Genomic DNA, 23,169 nt, shown 5'->3' with positions numbered 1-23,169 from the left:
TGTACAACTGCGATCACGAGGACGCTACAGTAGAATCTGCATCGGGAGCCGGCATGTCCCAATGGGCATTGATTGAATCTCCCCTGGACGTCCTGGGGACGTTCAGGATGTCTTCAAGACGTCCAAGGGACGTTCAATGCCCATCGGGGTGATACTTTTTCGGACAGCGTATTAGGTCGACGCTCTCCCTGGATCCTGCGAAATTAGGACAAGAATATTTTACCGGGTTTTTGTTTGCTTTTATTTATTTATTTATTACAGATACCTGCAGCGCCCGAGGGCATTATTGCAGGGGGGGGGGGGGACACAATAACCTCTGCTCATTTGGCCGAAAGTACACATAATAACAGAAATACAATCACACAACTAATAGATGAGGAAAAACATGCACTGAAGGAAGACAACCACGCTCGAGAAATAAAATAACACTAATGAAATGAAAAAGACACGCGCAAGACAACTGCGCGCCACGTCACACATCAGATAAAAATGCACGGAATTGACCTTCCGTGCAGCACTCAGTGACGCCGGCTGGTAGCCTGTTCCACTCATTGATCGTCCGTGGAAAGAACGAGGTTTTGTAAACATCTGTGCGACACTTAATCTCTCAGATCTTCCACTGATGATTAACTCGTCTAGAAAAAAAGTGAGGTTGAAGCAGATACCGGTCTTTGTCAATGCTCAGCTTTCCAAAATAGATGCGATGCATGATTTGTAATCTCAAATGTTTCCTACGGTTAGCTAAAGATCCTCAGCCAAGGTGGTTTTTAAGAGACGTGACACTAGTTGAGAAGCTGTAATTATTGGACACAAATCTCGCAGCATTATTTTGGACGCGCTCGAGCATATCACCTAAGTGAGCAAACTGGGAGTCCCATACAGGGCAGGCATATTCAAAAATTGGTCGGATGTAAGTGAAATACAGGAGTTGTTTGACATTAGACGGTGCTTTATTGAAATTTCTTTTTAAGAATTTAAGCATTCTGCAGGCTTTGGATGTAGTGCACTCAACTTGCCTCGTCCATGTTAGGTTAGATGAAAAATAAACGCCGAGGTACTTAAATTCAAGTACTTTTTGCAAGGGAACATAATGTAGTGAGTAATTTGTTTGTAATGGGGAACGCTTTCGAGTGAAAGAGACAAATTGTCATTTTGTGGCATTCAAAGACATTTGCCATTTTGAGCACCAGGACTGGATGTAATCCAAGTTTTGCTGTAGTTTTAACGCGTCAGAGGAACTTTCCACAACATGGTAAACGACACAATTGTCAGCATAGAGACGAACTTTGCAGGTAAGATCCAAAACAATATCATTTATATAAATCAGAAAAAGAAGGGGTCCAAGAACAGACCCCTGCGGTACACCTGAGGAAACGTTTACATAACCTGAGTGCGAACCATTAATCAAAACACGCTGCATGCGGCCCTGAAGATACGAATGAAGCCAATCGATGACACTGGGGTGCAGACCAAGACAACTTAACTTATGTAGCAATAGTAAATGGCGTACAGAGTCAAAGGCTTTCTTAAAATCTAGAAATACGCAACCTATTTGAGAGCCACGGTCAAAGGAAGAAACCAGATCATTACTAAACTCAAGCAACTGAGTAGTACAGGAAAAACCTGACCTAAAGCCATGCTGAACTTCTGTAAAATACCCATGAGAGTCAAGGTGTTTTATGACTGCGCTATATATTATGTGCTACAACGTTTCACAGCACACACTCGTTAAAGAAATCGGTCGGTAATTAACAACAGAGCTTTTTGAACCACTTTTATGCACTGGTACCACATTAGCATTTTTCCAGTCATTTGGCAGAGACGCCGACTCGCGCATAGGCGGAACCTGTACGTGCTTAACGGGCTTTACTATAGCTAGGTTCATTTTTCATAATGAGTTTTGTTACACGTATAAAAAAAAAGCAAATACGGTAATGAAAAGGAAAGGATCCTTTTTATATGAGCGGTTCTATTCACGTCGTGTGCGCTTAGGCAAAAATCTAACTGATTGCTTGCAGCTGTGCATAATTATGCGAGCGTGCGCCACGCATTTGAGTTCATCCTTGTTAAGATGGTACTAAAAACATGCTTTCGTTCGCAAAGCGGGATTACGCAAGCTGGGACTGGGACTAAAATCATTAATAGGCATGGAATATGAAATTACTCCTTCGTTTCGATTCAGGAAAGTTTCGAGACAGCTTCGGCATTTTCGTAGTACGTAGAACATGGCAGTTTCGTTCTGCGTAGCGTCAGTACCAGCTCTTTATTTGACCAAAAACAAAGATAAAAACCTGCTCCTAACGCGCCCGCAGCGCAATCCCATCGATTACCGCCGCACACGCTACAGCAATTCGACGCTTCGCTCCTCAATGGAGGCCGTAAGGTTCCGAAACAGATGTGACGCGGTTTGCCAAACGAATTATTCAGGCTTGTAGCACAACCTCCGAAAAAACGGGAAAGGAGGAGGGAGCCTCCTTCTTTAAGAGAGGGGAGCTTAGCGTCACCACCGAATAGTATATATACACACATATATACCTCTCTCTCTCTCTCTGAGTTTAGGTCTCGAGAGGCTGAGAGAAAGCCAGGGGAGAAGGGTTGGTAATGAATTTCGCAGCCAAAACAGCGTTGGCGCTGCAGAGCACAGCAGGCTTTCGCTCGATGCCACAAACTGCCGACTCTAGGCGCGGAACCAATTTACTCCAACACGCGCTCTCCGCCCCTCTCGAAACGTTCCGAGCGGGCGTGCTCCGTAGCCGCGTATTCGCAGCCCGCGCCGTAGTCGTGTCCCGTTGGGAGAGATGGGAAGAGATTTTTTTTTTTCCCCTCCCCACGCGCTTGCTAGGCGCTTGAAACACGTCCCCCAGGATCGCCGGAGCGTTGATTGAAAGAGACGGACGGCCCCGCATTTAGGGCGTCGAAAGAAGGCGCCGGGATGCGAGCGCCAGGCAGCGCTACTACTGCGGCGGCGGCGGTGCGGAACAGATAGTTCCGAAGTATCCCGCGAGGCGCCGCCACCGTCGTCGCCGAAAATTAAGGGCGGCGCTCGGGAACGACAGCGGTGTGCTTTGCGCGCGTGTGCGTGGCCTGCGGAAGGGTTGCTCGCCTGCCGCGTTTAATTAAACCGCGTCAACGGAGCGCGGCCCGATTTTTAATCCCGGAAGTGACGTTACGTAATGCGTGCGTCCCGCGGAAGCACGCTGAACGGATCGCGCGTGGAACTTGCTGCGCTTCTGACACGCTGGCGAGCTCTGTTTGAGGTGTCATTTACGTTCCCCGGCAAAAGGGGAGGAAGGTCCACAAAAGGAATAGGAAGAACATGCTTATTTACAATAGAAAATCTTATACAGACCAAAAAAAAAAAGGCTGCCATAGCTTTTACAATCTGTTTCAGTGTATTTCAATATAGCACACTTTCTTACACCGTATGCTTGAGTTGTGGGTTTAGGAAAAAGGGACTTATACTTGTCAGGTATCAATGCGTTTTTGTCAGCCTCCTAGATATACCAGCTTAACCGAATCTTGTCTGTCTGAATACACTATCAATAAAGATTTATGCTAAACGTAACGCTGAAAACATGCCAGTCAGAAGTAGTTATTGACTGAGCGTGGCGTGTTCAAACTAGGCGCGAAATCGTCCATTCTCGTGGTCGTTTTTTCTTTAGTTCATTCATTTTATTGGCTCAAAGGTCTCCGATGATGTTAGGACATGAGGCGTCGGTTTAAATAAAGTGAAAATCAAGACTATTTTTGTGCAAGATTGGCGGCGGCACTTTCGCGTAATGCAGAATGAGAAATGTTGATTAGCTTAACGCCCGATACCTCGCAGCTTCAATGAAATCATTGGTCGTCAATAGAGAAGCTTGGGGTGCATGCCGGAGTTCAGTTCAAGTGCAGCTTGGCCATCGCGGGACTTTTCCACTAAAATGACATTTATAAGCCTCCGTGTGGCATTTCTCTTTAAGCGCCGTTCTGATTATTAGCCACTGTCATGCCGCGAGCAATTGAAGAAACACTTGCTTTGCTTATACCTTTTCGATTCGTGAATTGCAGTACAAACCACATCACAAATAGAGATACGTGCCCGCGCAAAATAGTATGCTAATTTATATATAGCACTTTCAAGCGGTTGACTTCTAGTTTCAGTACCTTTCTGCGTACAGTTTTGGTCAAAAGTCCTAAGGCTTCAGCGAAATGAATGTCCCTAGAATGCTCCGTGTAGAGGATCATACAAAGCACAAGTCAAACAGGAAGCTTCTCGACCACAAGAGGAAACCTTCTGCTAGTATTTCAAGGTCATTCGGTGTTTAATAGGGCCGTAATGGTTCTATTAGCGACTGAAGCGAGAAGCCTTTGGCCTTAAGACCTTTGACCAAGACGGTGCGTGGAAGGCCTTTCGAGAAGAAAAGGTATCAGCAGCTTTGCTTACATCAACCGCGTCTGGACTCACCCTGCAAATTACTTATCGTAATGGACGGGGAAATTCATGCGTTTCTCGATGTTTTTCTCCTGTAATAATGCGCAGGTCCTCTAGTTATATGTATTTATTTTTGTGTGTGTGTGGGGTAGGGGTAGGGGGGGGGGGGGGGGGGGAAGAGAGCTCATGTGCAGTGAAACCGGCATTCTAAGCCCGAATAATGACTAGCTATCAAACAAATCTCAAAAGAATATAGCAGCAACAATCCAAGCAAAAGGAGGCGTTCTTACCGCTTTTTCTAAAACGAAAACAAAAAATTTCAAGTACTTTTTAATAAGACAACACAGTTCACACGATACGCGTATCCAGGATTCCCTGCTTTCTGGAGCCAACAGGAATCATAAGTATCAAACGGATGTCTTGAGTTGATTCTTTATTTTTCCCTTTCTGTCGAGTATCATAATTTTTGTTCGGTTCTGTGTTCCAGCTAGACGCAAACAGCGCCATAAAACTAATCGCCAGGCCTGCATTTGACTGGCGCGAAAGGAACGCAGAACCTTGTTACACGTTAAGCCTAAAAACCGTGCCTAGGCTACAAGCCGACCGGAAACGAAGCAAATTAGCTCAGTAATAAGGTGTCGTCTGCACCGAAACCGCGTACAATCCGCTGTCGGCGGGAAACAAAAGAACCGAGAGGGGGGGGGGGAGAGAGGGGGGTGGTTTCTAATTCTCCGTGTCGGGTAAACGTGTTTCGGCCGCAGACAAACGTGCAACGGAGGAAGGAATTCTCCCCCGGCGCGGAAATGTACACGAAAGCCGCGGCTCACGTCTGCCCAGGTTCTCCCACCGGGACAGGAAAAGTTCGAGAGCTCACATTTTATCCTCTCAAGACCGGTTTCGTCGGTGCTTATAGTATTCTTCATTCTCCTTTTAGCTTTTAATCGCCCCGCATCACGTTCTCCTATTCCTTTATCTTATCTTTTCTTTTTCACGTCCTCCACCGAAAATGCGGAAAACCGCTCCCCGCAGTTGTATGCCGTCTTCAATCGATCCCTTCGAGCGGAACGTGCTCGTCTGCTTGGGGGAGAAGGAAGTCGAAATGAAGGCCCTTCTTGAATCTTTTTTTTCATTCTTTTCTGTATTTCTCTTCTCGTTAGCGTTGTGCAGCGCTATTTTTTATTTCCTTTTCACTTTTTTTTTGTGCTGCACACAAAAGCAGACCTCGCGGGAAAAAAACTCTAGCAAGCAGACGGCAGAAATTCAAATGCGAAAGCGATATATTGCGGGGACAGATAAAAGCGCAAAACTGGGCCTGGTTGTAGACAGGAGCAGACGTCGCATAACGAGCTTTGCCATCAGAGAGCGCGCGCAGTCCTATCCAATTTCACGCGCCGCTGTCGTTTTTGTCGTCCTCGACCCCCCCCCCCCCCCCCCCCCTTCCCTTTTCTTACCACAGCCCTCGGTCTCCCTACACCGCCCACCCACGCGCGAGCATCTGGCGGAATGGAGAAAACGTTTCCCATTCCGTTTTGTACTAACCCCGGAAACGAACGAGAGAAAACGACGGCCAAGACAGTGAGGCGGCGAAATCTCTGGCAACGTCCTCTACGAGCATAAAGCGCTACAACCAAGCCGTACACGTTGTCGCGTGCGGTGTTCGACGAGTGCTTCTTCTCCTCCGAGGTTTCTCTCCCCCCTCCCCCCTTCCTCCTCCGTCATCGCGCACGAGACATGTCGGCTAATTAGCAGAAGACGTTGCCTAATGAAACTGTCCGGAGGCGGAGCCCGCCATTTTTCAAACTCTTCGATACGCCCCCAGAAGCGAGGCAGGAGAGTATGTAAAAAGGAGAATTCTTGGAAGCTGTAATCGATTCGAGCACGCATCGTGGATTGGTGGGGAGAAAGCAAGGTATAATATATGACGGCCTTTTGAAGACAGCTCGGCGCCGAGGCCGCTCGGCTGTTGCAATATTTCATGCGAGAGCCGCGCCGCTCCGGCTCAAAACAGATTAATAACGCTCACCGAAAACGTCGACGTCTGGTGTCAGGGCGAAGTTCACACTTAATTACGCTAGTTTCTTGCAGAAAGTGCCCGTCGGAATTGTGGGCCGCCTAGCACGGCACATCAAGCGAGAAGCCTCGTACTAGACTATACCTTAACGCGGACGTGCTTTGCGTTGTGCATCGGTGTGTGGCGTCGCTATTGCGACGTCTGCTTTGCAGTCCTTTCGAGGTCGCGTAGTGTTCTAGCACTCCATAAGTTGGTTGGACCGATGGAGGTGCGGAATATTGCCATCTTGGAGATATCTGTCACTGAGGCTGAGAGAGAAGTTTACACTAAATCAGACCGGAATGTCGTTTACAAAAAAGTTTTGCCAAAACCATGACGTTCACGGGAATGCCAAAATGATACATATTAAAGGGCAACTGCATAGGTCTTAGAAATCGGCGAGCTTAAAACGGTCGAATGTGTGAAGCTTGCAGGTGAAGCATACAATGTCCTGTTGGGCTAGCATTTGAAATGGTGACGTAATCGCCGATTCAATATCACGGTGGCCTTCAAGCTTCTCCGCAGCGCACAACGCCCAGTGGGGGGCGCACGATGACGTCATCGAAGGTATCGGTACATTTTCAATGCATGAACGCAATGCATGAACTTCCTCGCACTCCTCTGGTGCATTGAGAAAAAGCACAGAATTCCATAATCGATTACGTCACTATTTTATATCTTAGTGCAAAAACACTTGGAGTGCTTTGCCTACAGCCTCTATAGGTTTTAATCCTGAATGTGACGAAATTCTCAAAAAGCGCTGCAGTTGCCGTTTAAGACGCAATATATTAATATCCGAAGTAACCCTTCCAACTGGAATACAGCATTGACTCTTTCATGAGTGTTTTGCAAATTTCCTGTCATAACTGCCAGGGAAGAGCCTGTTGAGTTCTGTTTAAGAGGTGATTCGCTGACGTTCTTATTCAACCAAACATAGAAAGCCGAGAAATGGTGCACTTGTGATGCCGACTTTACCGTAGAAGCTAACCTTGCCTCAGCGTGTATAAAGGGAAAAAAAGCGATTAACTTATTTAATTACCTTACTTCATTTTGTTTATTTTTCATTTTACTTAATACAGTAAATCTGTAATTGATTGCAATTTCTCTCCGAAACAGAAATGCATTAAGATAATTTAGAAATTGTTTAGGAATAATATAGAAAACTATATTTGAAGCTAAAAAAAGTACCGACACCGAATAATACTCAGTTCACGCCAGCGCTGTCGCTTATTTTTTATGCTTTCTTCCCTTGATACTGCCATCGCTTTGCTGGTTCAAACATTTCGTTTCACAGGCATCAGCCTTTATTTTTGTTTCATATTTATTGAAGCTACTGTTCTTGCTGTGACAACTTGCTTTTTCGGCAAAGTAGCTGCTATTTGGTGTCTAAATTTTTTATATCTTTCCATATTACCTTCTCTGTACTTGTTCTGGAACACACGTGTTGCTCTGGGGACGTCTACCAGGAGCACCCGTCTACCAGGAGCTCACGGTAGAGATGCCGCGTGTGGGTGTCTCTATGAAGTAATTCTTTGTGTTTACGTCTATAAACTAGTGATGGCGAAAGGTGCAAAATTTAATTGCAGGAAAGACAGTGGAATTACAACACAGACGGCAATGCCGACAACGTGAAGATAATTGCTTTGATTTCTTATGAACCGTTAAGAAGGCCCTAATTTTTTTGTAACTTCTGATGAGTTGGTAGAAGCTTGAGTTAGATGATGGATGTCCATTCTTAACACAGCATAGACAAGACGATAATGCATCAACAGTGCGCACACGCGGCTCCCTTGTATACTATCGCGTCAAATGAAATGCGAACAGCGGAGCGCATGCCCAAAGGTCCAGCTTATACCGTCTGCCTGTCATCATCATAGATAGAATATTTCTTCTGTTCTCTTCGATAGCCATTTTCTTCCCTTACCACACGACCGCCACATTTTTGGCAGAAAGGCGATAAAGCGACGGCTAAGTAGGACACCGACTGCAACCCCATCGGTCTTTTTCCCTGTTGGCGTGGCAATCAGATGCTGATAAAAGGGCGATAATAGAAGCAAAATCAAAGTGCTGCAGGTGAGTAAGATAAGAACGATTGCTTCATCCACGTGGCCTACAGCCGCTACCGCCAGCGAAGCCACGTTGCGCAAGTTGGGCTCAGTAGAAAGTACGAATGCGGTGCTTCAGCGGTAAAGCGAGAAAACGAATGTCAAAGAAAACAGGCGCTAAGTATTGCCACGTATCATTGTAGCGTCCGTTCGTTCGCGCAAGGCTGCAGAAAAGGGGTGTTATCATTTTTGTTCCTGACGCGAGAAGCGACCGGACTAATCTCGATTGTTCACAGCCATGAACAGCTGCATCTACTTGTTTCTAAATTACTCTAGATGATCTCGACCTGTTATCCCGAAGTTTCCTCGCCGGCTTTAAATTGAACGATGCCGCGAGCAGCGGGCATTCGTAGTTCGACGATTGACGAGCACGCTTGTTGCTTACGCCGCCACCGAATGATTCAGTTCTTTTGCGGGCGCAAGTCAGCCTAAATAAAGAGCTTCGTTTGCAAGTCTTTCTGGTGTCTTCCTGACCGCTGGACTGCCGTCACTACAATGTGACAGTATCACAAACTTGAAAAGCGCTCATTTGTATGACTACGACAGGGAAATGCCGTAAAATGGCTTTATCCAAGTTCTCCGCTGCTCGTATTTCATTTGACGCCGATAGTACGTCTGCTCTGCGTGCGCTTGTCTTAACGAGGTGGCTTTTCCACATTAAGGGTATGCTTGCGGGTGTGCACGCTTTGCAGACGACGAGATTTAACGCAGGCAGGTGAGAAAAAATTCGCTGAAATTTGTTTATTTATTTTTATTATTCTCGTACCTACCCCGCCATAAATGGGCATTACTGTAGGTGAAGAAACAGAAATTAATACAGATGGTACACTTCATCATGAAACATAACGCTATGCACGCTTGCGAGCATAAAAAGGAAACATGTTCTGGAAACTTGGCAAGGTGCTGTAAGAATTACAGTACATTGCACCGAACTGATCCTGCCGCTTTACCTTGAGTGCTTGTTTCACTGAAATTCATTGGTGCACTGATGTGTTCTGCATTTAACTGCGTAGCTTATTTCTTCTTGTTAAGGAAATGTATGCTCTAACGCTCATGCAAGAAAATCAAAACACTCCGCTTTTGTTGTAAACCTAGCAGTTTTGTTGTAAACCTGAACATGGCCCGTCGTTGTTACATCCTTCTTCCTGCCCCTTCCACAGCGAAGGTAGGTGCTACTAATACCAGTTTTTGACGTTTGAGCAAGATTAGATAGCATAGCTGGCGCTTATTCACAAACGCTGAATGTGAACTCGGTTTATATTCTAAAGGAAGCAAGAAGACTCCAGTTCGTCACACTTCGACAGTCATAGATCTTGATTTTTCTTGTACTCACTAATGTGCGACCTCATCTGAACGCAGAATTTACGAGGAATTTTGATCAGAAGCGGAGTTCGACTTTGGATTAGAGTCTCATCGAATTCGTCATTAGCACTCAGACGCACAACCACTAGTATTATCATCGCGCTCAAATTAGCTCAAAGGTGCCCTCCAGCATGACGCACAATAATGCAGTTTCAGTCTGGTTCAGGCACATGCGTAATCCGGTTTGTAGTGTTACATTTTATTGCTTCTGTTTGCGCTGTGGTTTTGCTCGACGTGTTTGATTGTCACATGTGTGCTTACTCCTGCAATAACCCCTTCGCATATTGACAGTATTCCGAAGATGGTGTCCCACTGTGTATGGGCGGGCTCTTGTACGGGCCCTCTAGTCTTTGATCGAGGTCCGTGAACGTGCTAACAACTGGAGACCCTAACGATTGCGAACGTTTACTCCCACGCAGCCCTCGAGCAAGGCGAACCCGAACCGGAGAACCGGCACAAGGGCGAGTCGCCCACCGTAGCGGCCAGCGACGTCAAGCAGCGGACGACGAACGGCGGCTACGCGAGACAGCCCATGCTGGTGCGGAGGAGGATGCACAGCAACGCTCTGGACGCTGTGGGAGGCCAGATGAGGCCATCTCGCACGGGCCAGGGCTCCGGGGCAGATGGAGGTGAGCAAAGAGCGACGTCAGTTTGGAAGAACGGTGCTGCCAGCCACTACCAGCGGTAGCCATTTATCCTCTTCGATCACAGCGTCTTCATATGTGTGGACGTAACGTGTTTGGCGCGAGTTTCGATTACTGCGAAGAAATTAAGCACCGCGAATAGCTGGGAATACTTGGGCCCGTTTGTGACAAGCCACATAGCGCCATCTTTAGGCAGGGATTCGAATTAAATGGAGTGAATAGCTTTTATCATGGACGTCTCCGCGTATTATTCATTTTTGCAATGGCTCCGGTGAGTGTGCATTGCTCGTTTTGCACGCATCGGTTTAAAAAGTGGTCAGTACTATATATATATATATATATATATATATATATATATACATATTCAGTAGGAGTTCCAATGGCCCAGTTTACTAGTTTAGGTACAGTATTACGACAAACGCGACTGTTCTTTTAACGTTTATTTTGCCAACAGTTTCGGGAATGGTATCCCCTTCGTCAGGTCAGGGCAGTATTACAGTCGTAATACTGTACCTAAACTACTGTACTATATATATATATATATATATATATATATATATATATATATATATATATATATATATATATATATATATAAAGCCGTATAACTGGTAACAACGGTGTTGATTTGTCTTGTGGGCATGTGGGGAGCAACAAGAGCGTGCATAAAATATCTATCTAGGAGGGTGGGAAATGTGTTTATTCAGCATGATGCTTATGAGAATCGAAATTTGGAAACTCGTTTCTCACCAGATAAATTTCTCACTGAGAGGTTATCAGGACATCATATGGAGCGGAATAGTTTATCGTTGTCATCATCTTCTGAATGTCCAGAGTGCAGTGATTCTTAAATGAGGCGCGGAAACAAACATTTTCTCAATACGTTTGCCTTCCTTACAATTCGGATCGTCATTCACCATATTAATCTAGTGTTCTATAAGAAGCATGCTCCAATTTACCTCCGTTGCATTTTAAGTGTTATCACCTAGGTTGCTTTGCACGTTTTGCTGCTAAATGTCTGCGTATTTCCGTACATTTGGTCCGCCTTCAGAGCTGCCTTATTTGCAATATAATGAAAAAGAAGGAGAATGACGCATTCGTTTGTCGTCACTGCACTATTAGCCTCGTAGTATACGTGGCAAGCTACTCCTGAGGAGAGTGCAAACGATGAAGCGAAGCAGATAACGATTGTACTCGCGCTGCAACTGTGACATAATAATGCTCAAAAAGGATATTCTTAAAAAAATGTCCTCCCTCCCCGACCGGTATTACAGAGACAGTCGCATGGTTTGCCGTAGTTAGCTGTGCAGTATCTCATTAGCATGCAACCTCTTAATAAACGTTATTGTCCACCCGTCACAAATCAGTGTGATCAGTGCCTTCGGTCTGGCCAACGAGAATTCCAGCCGACAAGGCTTTGCTGTGGGCGTTAGTGTCATCCATGTGAGCCTGAGGCACGTCGGCTACATCGATTGTGTAATGCGCCCTCTTCACTACGAATACCTTTCCCGTGCCATCGTCCTCATGGGCAGATTATCAGGCTCCACGGGGTTAGGCTTGCGTTCCCCTCATTCTGGTTGCGTGCTCGCAGATTCAGAGCTAATAGACTCACCCTACAGAGGAGCGGCCGTGCCCCCTTCCAAAGGATCTTCACATTCTTGCTAACCACAGTGGTAACCGTTATATAAATGCCCGTTGACAGCTTGACCTTTTTTATTCCTCACAGAAAATGTTGGTGAAAAATTCACATAAGAGAAAGAGAGCCCGGATAAGAAACGTTTTGCCAAGCTTAATGCCAATTCAAAAGAAATGAAAGGGAGCTAAATTCTGTGCACTAAATGCAAGGCGCACTAAACTGGAACGCCGATGTTCTCAGATCACCTGAATATAGCCGATAGCGTGATGGCCGCTGACTGAAACTCACAAACGGCAATCCTGAAACTTTTGGTGTGATTAGGGTGCTTAGTACTACAAAAATATTCTCTTTACTCTTTACCATATATTGGTTTGGTTTACTGGGTTTAACGTCCCAAAGTGACTCAGGCTATGAGGGACGCCGTAGTGGAGGGCTCCGGAAATTTCGACCCCCTGGGGTTCTTTAACGTGCACTGACATCGCACAGTACACGGGCCTGTAGAATTTTGCCTCCATCGAAATTCGGCCGCTGCGGCTGGGATCGAACCCACGTCTCTCGGGCCAGCAGCCGAGTTCCGTAACCACTGAGCCACCGCGGCGGGGTCTTTACCATATATTGCCACCTGCTAAAGCAGTGAATGGTATATTTTTGGTGTCCTTTTGTGCAAGCGTCATTGGCATTATCATGATGACGCCGCAGATGTGTAGTAAGACCTCCTGCTCATGCTTCGCCTCTCCTACGCAGAGTACGAGAACAACAACGTGGACGCCATCTTGGGAGAAGAGGCGGACCTCTCGCAGCAGCAACAACAGCGCCGCCTAGGTGGCGGTGGCGGCATCAACCAGGCGTCGCGATCGGCGGGTCGCAAGCGGGCCTCGTTCAGCGCCGCAGCAGCCGATGAAGACGGCTGGCAGCGAGACGACCCGGGCTCGGTGGCGGCCGTCTGGGATGGTGCGCAGCGTCGTTGGCAGGAGGAGGACTCGTGGTCCGACGACGGCCGTACCACGTCGGACAAGCAGCGCAGGCGCCGCGGACCGGCCACCGAGGCCGGAGGGGGAGGAGGGAGCCGCTACGAGCCGCTCAACACCATCGCCATGACAACTGTGGCCACCACCAGCGACGTACGAATGCTATGATGCTAACGCGTGCGCGCTCACGGCATGCAAGTGTCCTATCCCCACTGACACGTTCCATATGGGCCGTTTGTTTCGAACTGCGGGAATATGGAGTCCATAAAATATGATTCAGCAGAGTAGTAATTTGGGCCTGTTGGTAGTTCATGATGAGGAAGCGCTTGTCCCGTCCACGTCTCCACTTTGTCTTTGGTTTTTTGCGCTCTAACTTCCTCATCATAAAATATGAACAAGTATATAAAAATCCATATTTTCTCTGTACAGATACCTTACGTATTCCATATAACTTCTATATGGTCCTATACAGTGTACATGAAGTCGTAAGGACTTCACAGGCATATTTTAGCGCAAAAGACGGGACGACAGAAAGAATGGACGAACACGGCCCTACTGACAACTGCTTTATTGAAGCGAGAACGAGGCATATAAATACGCTTCTGGCCTGCGCCAGCGCAACCTATCAAGGATTTTGGAATCTACGTAGGAAATCATATAAGACGCGATAGGAAATTTATCTCGGCCTTATACAGAACGATAGACGTGTCACTAACGCAGAAAGGGGGACAGGACTGCGTTAGTGACACGTTGTGCTGGCGCAGGCCAGAAGCGTATTTATATGCCTCGTTCTCGCTTCGATAAAGCAGTTGTCAGTAGCGCCCGTGTTCTTCCTGTCTTTCTGTCGTCCCGTCTTTTGCGCTAAAATATGCCTGTGAAGTCTGAACACCAACTAGCCCAACATTTGGCCCTTTTGAAGCCGTAAGGAGTCCGTAAGTTTACATATGTGCTTCCATAGAGTCCGCACTGACTCCATATGCACCATAATGACTCCATAAAATTTCTTATGGAAGCGTATGCAATTACGGAACTCGTCATATGGAAACTTTCAGTTGGGTTTAAAGAAATTATGTACATCCTTCTAAGATCCCACGATGCAAAATTTGTCCAGTATATTAAACAATGGAATCACAGGCGCCGTAGCCATGGAAAGAGGCTTAGGCTACTAAAAAGCTCTGCCTTGGCTACTTTTGGCACCTAAGCCGCTATCCGTTAGTACGGTCAAAATCAAAATCGTGTCAGTTCACTTTTTCTTAAGGAACTCTTAAAAAGGGGCAGTCGCTACAAACACGTTTCACGGTGCCTCCGCTCCCCCTTCCCTCAGAAGGGAACAAAAACAGAAAGATTGGTTCACTAGTTTATTGGGATTTAACGTCCCAAAGCGACTCAGGCTACGAGGAACGCCGTAGTGAAGGGCTCCGGAAATTCCGACCACCTGGGGTTCTTTAACGTGCACTGACATCGCACAGTACACGGGCCTCTAGAATTTCGGCTCCAGCAAAATTGAACCGCCGCGGCGGGGAAACAGAAAGAGAAGGAAACAAAGAAAAAAGCGGATTCTCGTGCATTTCTACAAGTTCGAAATCACTTAATACCACTTACTAGCAACCGCAGCAGTGCAACCAACGCAGTGAAGCGAGGAGGGACTCTAAAAGTTAGTGCAGCTTTTTTTTAAAGCGAAAGCTTTACTACTTGCACTTTCAGCCTTTGCCGTGGCGGTGCCACCATTGACCTTTAGTTTACCTCTGTGTGACGTCATGTGTGACATCACGCCGAAGAGAAGGGCGACCGACTCGCGCCGTCGCAAGCCGCGGCTAGCGCGGCCGTGCCACCACCGGCGCCTAACTGCTGCGCTCTCCGCTAGGAGCGCAACAGGTGCTTTGTGACGTCACGCCGAAGAGAAGGGCGACCGACTCGCGCCGTCTCAAGCCGCGGCGGTGCCACCACCGGCGCCGAAATCCTGCGCTCTCCGCTAGGAGCGCTACAGGTGCTTTGTGACGTCACGCCGAAGAGAAGGGCGACCGACTCGCGCCGTAGCAAGCCGTGGCGGTGCCACCACTGGCGCCTAACTCCTGCGCTCTCCGCTAGGAGCGCGATTGTGGCGTTACGCTGAAGACATTAGGCTCGACTCACGTCGCTAGAAAGCAGTAGCTGTGCCAACCACCAGCGGCTTAACATTGCTTCGCGATCTCGCGCCGTCCGTGTGCGACGGCGGTGCACATGAATGGCGGCCTGACTGGACTGGATTGCACTGGACTGGATTGGATTAGATTAGATTAGATTGGATTGGATTGCATTAGATCGGATTGCATTGGATTGGACTGCATTGGATTGGATTGTATAACAGATGCATCGCCACAAGTCTAACCACAATTGCACCACCACCAGCTACACTACAAGCTGAACCATGGCGTAGGTACGGATATTGCTTTCGCAATTACTGGGCTTAACCAAGCTAAGCCACAGCGAATTTTTTCCTTTGAGCTGGGAGTGGTCCCGCCGCGTAATACCGTGGTGAAAATTTTAAAGCCCCGCTAACAATTTCCACATTTCATATTTTTGTATTTTTTGTCAGGGACGCCACGTTCGTTTTCTTACGTTTTAATACCTTCCTGTACGGGCTCGCCAGTGATATCAATGATGATTTTTCTTCAGCAGTGAACCTTGGTGCCGCTTTCCGTTGCGAAGGTGTATTGCGCATATTTTCTTGTGTAGACAACGGCAGTGACGGTAGGTGCGTCGTTTTTTAGCTCCGCTATCAGGACTACGCTATGAGGACCACCACGGACGAACGACACGCGCACGGGTGTAGCAGTGAGCACCGGTCTGGGTAAAAGTGCCTAACTTTCACCAACTTTCGTCAGCTGTGATAAACGTTGCCAACCGAAAAAATCATTTGTGCAAAAGAGGCAGTGAGCACTGATGATCGAGCGACGTACAAAATAGTCCATTTTAAGATCAGAATTGCCCAGCAATTGTGTGCTTGAAATGTACCATTTTGTACGTCGCTCAGAATTGCCCAGCAATAGACCGCCGCGGTGGCTCAGCGGTTATGGTGCTCGACTGCTCACCCGAAAGACGCGGGTTAGATCCCGGCTGCGGCGATCGAATTTCTATGGAGGCGAAATTCTAGTGGCCCGGGTACTATGCGATGTCAGTGCACGTTAACGAACCCCAGGTTGTCGAAATTTCCGGAGCCCTTCACTACGGCGTGCCTCATAGCATGAGTCGCTTTGGGACGTTAAACTCTAAAAAATCAAAACCAGAATTTGCCAGCAATAAATATGTATTTGCATGTCGAACAAAGGTTAACTGAGTCGTAAGGAGACAAAAACAAAAAATCTAACTGCCTTCTGGCTTCGAGGCCCACTGTCAAGTCGTTTTTTTCTTCTTTTACATATAAGTGGCTCCTGAGGCCACTATCTTATGCGTGTTATGATAAATGCATGCTCTCTGCGGCGCCCTGCCTTCACCGTGATGTCATGCCTGCAGGAGTCGGGGCTGATCCCGGGCATCTCGTCTCCGTGCCAGCAGCTTTCCTGTTCGCGGACGGGACGCTGCCTCCAGGACGAGCGGACGGGCAGCGTGCGTTGCGCATGCGCGCTGGGCTTCACGGGCGCCTTCTGCGATCAAGGTGCGCGCGCGCGGGCGTCTCTCGAATAGCGTTCCCGATGCAGCTGCATTGGCAAGCCAAACGATCTTTTAAGTAGTTGCAGTGCCCGATCGTTTTCGAAGAATGACCTGCTAATTATCGCGTGTTGCAGAAATAAACGCACGCCCTAGAATGCTTCTCCGAGCTAAACGGGCGGATTGAGGCGTCCTGCTGCAGATCAAGGAAGAGATCATAGACACGGCACCTAGAACTGGCGAAAACATTATCATGGCCCTGGACATCAAAGGGGCCTTCGACAATGTTAGCCACGAGGCCATTATGGAAGGCCTAAACAACGCCAACTGCGGAAGAAGAACTCACGACTACGTAAGATCCTTCCTGTCAGAACGCACAGCGACAGTGGGATTGGGAGACCTGCGAAGCGACACCTTTACCACCCCACGTAAGGGCACGCCGCAAGGATCCGTAATCTCACCAGTGCTTTTTAACATTGCAATGATCGGACTGGCCAGAAGACTCAGCAAGATCGATGGCATCCAGCACGCGATGTACGCCGACGACATTACGGTCTGGGTGAATCGAGGCTCGCTAGGACAAAAGCAAGAGAGACTGCAAGAAGCAGCAACGTGTGTAGAAGAGTACGTGAGGGAAAGGGGCCTAGCCTGCTCCACGGAAAAGTCGGAACTTCTTAGGGTAGGGTCCAATCCTACCAAGGAGGAACTGACAGTAAAGTTAGGAGGCCAAAATATACCAGAAAGGGATATGATACGCATCCTGGGCATGTGGCTCCAAGGAAGCAGTAGATGTACCTACACAATTAGCCTACTCAAGAAGTCAACAGAACAAATAAGCCGCATGATAAAGAGGGTATCACAGAACAGAAGCGGGATGAAAGAAAGCGACACGATCAAGCTCGTCAGAAGCCTGATAGTCAGCAGAGTCACGTACTCGTTGCCATACCACCGCATGACCAAGAAAGACAAAGAACAGACGGAGGCGCTGCTAAGAATGGCGTACAAGACGGCACTCCACCTGCCAAGAAACACATCAAATGAAAAGCTGCTACAAATGGGCCTAAACAACACATTCGAAGAACTAACGGAAGCCGAGCTAAGTGCGCAAATAGCCAGGCTCCAGCAGACAGACACCGGCCGCATGCTCCTAAAGAGATTAGGGCACAATGTAGAAGGGATCGCAGATAGAACAGCTAGCATTCCAGACGAGGTCCGCCAGACACTGGACATCAGCCCTCTGCCGAGAAACATGGATCCCAACCTCCATGCCGCTAGAAGGCAGGCCAGGGCAGATTATGTGAAGCGGAACCTAGCCACAATGGAAAACACAGTATACACAGACGCGGCCCTCTATCCATGGGACCACAGGACCAGAAAGTTCCCAGTCGCGGCAGCAGTGGTAGACCACATGGGGGAACCAATTAGCAGCGCGACATTAAGAAACTGTACGGTAAAGGAGGGGGAGGAAGCTGCCGTAGCTCTAGCGGCAGCCGAAGGTTACCGTAGGAACAAGTCTTTGATAATCCTAACAGACTCCAAAGCAGCATGCAGGAACTACATACAGGGCAAAATAAGCAAGGAAGCGCTAAGCATCCTCCTCGAAGCAAAGCTTCCAAATAAGACCTTAAGACACAGGATTTTCTGGATACCGGCACACACCGGGATAGAGGGTAACTCGAGGGTAGACAGCCTAGTTCGCGAGATCACGAGCCGAGCAGGGCAGTCAGAAACCCTGGAGGACCCCATCACGGTGGAACCAACGTATGCAGAAATATTGAACTACCACAGAGGGCGGAGATTCAAATACCCACCACCCCACACATCATTAACACAGCACGAGGCAGTCTGCTGGCGGAGACTGCAAGCAGGGACTTTCCACGATTTATACATACTACATAAGATGTTCCCTACACAATACAGGGACACATGTCCGTGGTGCGGAGCAAACCCCACGCTATATCACATCATATGGGAATGCGAACGGAACAGAGCATTTCACAAGCTAAATGACCCGAATGCGGAACAATGGGAGGGCCTGCTGACCAGCAGCGAGCTCACGGCCCAAAGGGCACTGGTGCAGCACGCCTGCGAAGCAGCAAGACTCAGCGGTGCCCTGGAATAGGGGCGCCGACCTTGTGAAGAGGCCGAAGACATGAAGACATCGGCCCACCGCTAAAATCTGATTTTTGGAGCTATAAATGTTTTTCACTCACTCGAGCTCAAATTTCGCACAGAAATGGCATTTGGTCGGCTGAATTGATTCATGCTACGTCTGTTAGGGTTACTTACCTGAATCGGTCAAAAAAAGTCGTATATTCGCATCGTCTCCGGCAACGGCGAAGGGAATCAAGCTGTTCTGTCAGCGATCGCACCGGTGGCGCCATCTCGTCTCTTGGTCGTGAAGATTACGCAAAAAAAGAGGGGCTCGGGAAGTTTGAAGACGCTCTTTCAACTGATTTTTGAATGGTCACCAAAAACTCGGCAAACTGAGTTTTGTGTGACCATTAAAAAACCAGTTGAAAGAGCGTCTTCAAACCTCCCGAATCCCGCCTCCTTTGCGTAATCTTTACGACCAACAAACGAGATGGCGCCACCGGGGCGGTAGCTGACAGAATAGCTTGATTTCCTTCGCCGTCGCCGCAGACGATGCGAGTATACGACTTTTTTTTTTATCGATTCAGGCAAGTAACCCAACCAGATGTAGCATGGCACAATTCTGCCGACCAGATGCCATTTCTGTGCGAAATTTGAGCTCGAACAATGCACCCGTTTAGCTGGGAGAAGCATTCTACGGCGTGCGTTTATTTGCGCAACACGCGATAGATACATAAAAGATACTCAGAAATTTTGGACAAGCGCATTCTTTGATTTAGAAGTTGTTCATGCACGCAATTTTTAACCATATCGTAAGACTGCATCAAAACAACCGATATATCTGCAGATCTTTCCTCGGGAAGTTTGTAGTTTTCTACTATTTATTGTCAAAAACAAAGCCCATTATTTTTTTACGGCAGATTTAGCTTCTCGATGCGGGATCACGATCAACTTTAAAGGCAACATTTTTCTAGGCATCAGAAGGCTAGACCTATCCCATCAATATGTTTTAACGGAGTCTTACAATACTCCTCACTAGCTTCACAATTAAAAGTGATGTCCAAGAGAGCTGCACTTGACATTAAGGTGAAGCGTGCTCGTGATTGGAACGATTTTGAAGATTTTTTTGTTTTTTGCTCGAAGTGCCAGATTTGAGAGAAACCATCAAAGGTGTAATTTGCCAGACTGCTTCGACGTCACCTGAAGCCTTAAGCAGAATGAAAGACAAATTGCATTCCTGTGTCCTTGTTCCGTGTCTTACGGTTTCCTGTCTTCTCACGTGACACAGCGACTCGACTTAGACTGAAATAAAGCAACCTAGCAACAATCTCAATTTACATTTCTGTAGCACATGCAGTTTTTGCCCCAACATGTCACGTGAGACCTACGCTAAAAATGTTCGAAATACGTCACATATTCGGATGACAACAACAATACTCAGCCTCCAGAAATTTGCTGCTCCCCACAAAGCCCTCAATAAAACAGAAGCTATAATTCGAAAAAAAAATCTGCAGGCGCGAACGTTCCCGATTGCACCCAGGTTGGAGAATGGGTACGAAAATTCCCGTGTACTATGCGAGTACACGTACAAAAGGAAGGCTTCCGTTGGACTCCACTGCAGAAATAGAGCACTTAATAACAAAACTGTAAAATATTATTCATAGAAACAATAGTGTAGCTATAAGATAATGCGAACGCTCCCTAACCTCGCGCGATACGCAACTCCTCCGCACAGTCTGGAACTGCCCAGTACAACTCAAGAACTTTAACAACACAGACAGGTCCTTCACCTGCAGTGGGCGTTGCTGGGCTGATGATGATGATGATTAAATTAGCTACGAGCAGTGGGAGACGAAGTTCGGTCACTCAGAGCTGCCGTAAGAGCGCCACCTCGTTCGCAAAGCCTGGCAAGCAGCCTTCGTCAACAGGATGCCAGACCTGGGCATACCATCCAAGTAACCCAAAACGATCAATGAAGTTGATTACTACTACTGCTTCCACTTTGCAGGCCAGAACGGACGGCTGTTGTCGATTAGTAGAAAGGGATTTCTTCCCCTGTGTACGCATGCGCAGATGTGGACCTACGGCGTCCCCGCTTCTCGGGCTCGTCGTACCTGGCGCTTCCGACGCTCCGGGACGCGCACAAGTCAATGCAGATCACGCTCCAGTTCCGGCCGGAGACGCACGACGCCGTATTGCTCTACTCGGGCGAGTCACCCGAACTGCAGGGAGACTACTTCGCCATCCTGCTCGCCAAGGGCTTCGTCGAGTTCAGGTGAGCAGGCGCTGGCATTATCTCCCTTAAAGGGAAACTGCATAGGTTTTAGAAATCAACGAGCTTAAGAGGGTCGAAGAAGTCTTTTTGGGCTAGTGCTTGAAATAGTGAAGTAATCGCCGGCTAAAATCCGGATGCCTTTCAAGCTTCTCCGCAACGCACAACGCCAAGTGGGGGGCGCATGATGACGTCACCGAAGGTATCGGTACATTTCCAACGCACAAACGCCTGCTTAGATGAAAAAAAAAGCCACCGAAGGCACCGAAGGCAAACCCTGCCGAGAGTTGTTTGGCAGCGTCTAAAGAGAAGGGGCAGAGTGTGGCTGGCGACAGCGGTAATTTGAAATCATACCTTCCGTGATGTCACGCTGAATTTTCCTGCACTCCTCCGGTGAACTGAGGAGAAGCGCGAAATTCAGTCGTCGATTACGTCGCTATTTTGAATCCTAGTGAGTAGCGCGAAATTCCCCAAAAAAGTGCTGCAGTTGCCATTTAACACTGGTAGCAATATCTAAGGCTATTAGCAGCTGCATGTTGCAAAGAGCCGGTTATTTTGCGGTGCTTAAGTATGGGCTTGAGTATGGAAACGACATTGGAAGCAAGTTAAAAAAATTGAGGGGACACTTAAACTCCGCCTTCAGGGTATGACGCAGGTATAGATGCAGAAGGTCATTCTCTACATTTATAGATTCCTGGGAGTTCTCCTGCCCCTCCTGGCGCAGAGGTTCAGCGGTTAAGCGGTGCACCACTGCCCTGCGATGATGTGTGGGCAGGTTGCTCTTCCCGAGCGACCCATCATTAACTTAACTGCCACCTGCACGGTGGTCAGTTTGCTCACAATCCGGTGGGCAGGTTGTGATGACGCCACAAGGTCAGGTGACCTAGGTGGCCCACCTGCCTCTTAGGTTGCTCTCTGGGCAACACCTTCCAGAGTGATGCTCATGATTTTTCGCTCAAAACACCGTCAACGCCGACTATGGATTTTCTGCACAATGCCTTTAATGCGATCACATTAATAATATTGTTCAGAAGATTCGTTTATTGGGGTTTAACGTCGCAAAGCAACTGAGGCTATGAGAGACGCCGTAGTGGAGGGCTCCGGAAATTTCGACCCCCTGGGGTTCTTTAACGTGCACTGACATCGCACAGTACACGGGCCTCTAGAGTTTCTCCTTCATTGAAATTCGGCCGCCGCGGCCGGAATCGAGCCCGCGTCTTTCGAGTCAGCAGCTGAGCGCCGTAACCACTGAGCTACCGCGGCGGGGCTATTGTTCGGAAGAACAGATGATCAAGGGACAGGAGCAAAGTGCGTCTGTTAGCGCTGTTTTCGACAAGAGGACTGGTCTTCGACTGGGACTTGCGATATCCGGGTTAGGGGACCTTACACTAAGGTTAGCATGACCTATTGGTAATTACGCTTAAGGTAGCTGTTTTCGTGTTTTCTTCCCTCTTCTTTCGTAATTATTTTCTGATCAAATCTACATTCTGGATAACGGCTGCTGCCAATCCATACTGCCCAAAAGTGTGCTTAATTGCATCCTTGCAGTTAGCATAGTTAAAACAACAAATTTTTATTTGAAAAGTTTCCAAAACCCCGCCTCAAGGTGCCTAGGGCAGTGATGCACCACGTAAGATCAGATTCTGAATTCATTTAAGCCATCCAGGGCTTGTTAAAAAGGCAATTAAGGCGACTACACGTATTTCTCGTTTTCAGCAAAAACCAGTCAATCGGCTGCTTGTAGTTACGCTGATATCCGGGAATAAAATAGGTAATTACTGCTGAGAAAAATTATTTAGAAACGGGTTATTTTGTCCTACACTCGATTCAAACTCATGACGTTAATAACGCAATGTGCTTCAAGATTCCCGTTTGGAAGCCTAGCCTCGGCTCACGCGGCGGCCTCTGTATTTTAACGCGTTACAGTCAAAAGCTCTGTTCTCCCGAAACACCGGTGACGGCGTTCTCGGCGTCAGCGTTGTGAGCGAATAATCACG

The 23,169-nt window shown here is 47.7% G+C and overlaps 1 protein-coding gene across 1 annotated transcript in view; it reads left to right on the top strand.

Moving 5' to 3' along the window:
* The window catches only part of SP2353 (EGF like, fibronectin type III and laminin G domains protein pikachurin), a 163,769-nt gene that overhangs the window by 99,110 nt on the left and 41,490 nt on the right, over positions 1-23,169 (top strand). Inside the window, exons 3-6 of the mRNA XM_089554320.1 lie at positions 10,351-10,560; positions 12,956-13,332; positions 16,672-16,813; positions 20,974-21,175. Coding sequence (XP_089410446.1) covers positions 10,351-10,560; positions 12,956-13,332; positions 16,672-16,813; positions 20,974-21,175 — 931 coding nt within the window. The remainder of the gene's footprint in view (positions 1-10,350; positions 10,561-12,955; positions 13,333-16,671; positions 16,814-20,973; positions 21,176-23,169) is intronic.

This window comes from Amblyomma mixtum, chromosome 1 (genome assembly GCF_055824585.1).
Source record: "Amblyomma mixtum isolate Tamu chromosome 1, ASM5582458v1, whole genome shotgun sequence".
NCBI classification, from domain to species: Eukaryota; Metazoa; Arthropoda; class Arachnida; order Ixodida; family Ixodidae; genus Amblyomma; species Amblyomma mixtum.
The sequence above is the reverse complement of the archived record's forward strand: the minus strand, read 5'-3'. Positions and strand labels throughout refer to the sequence as shown.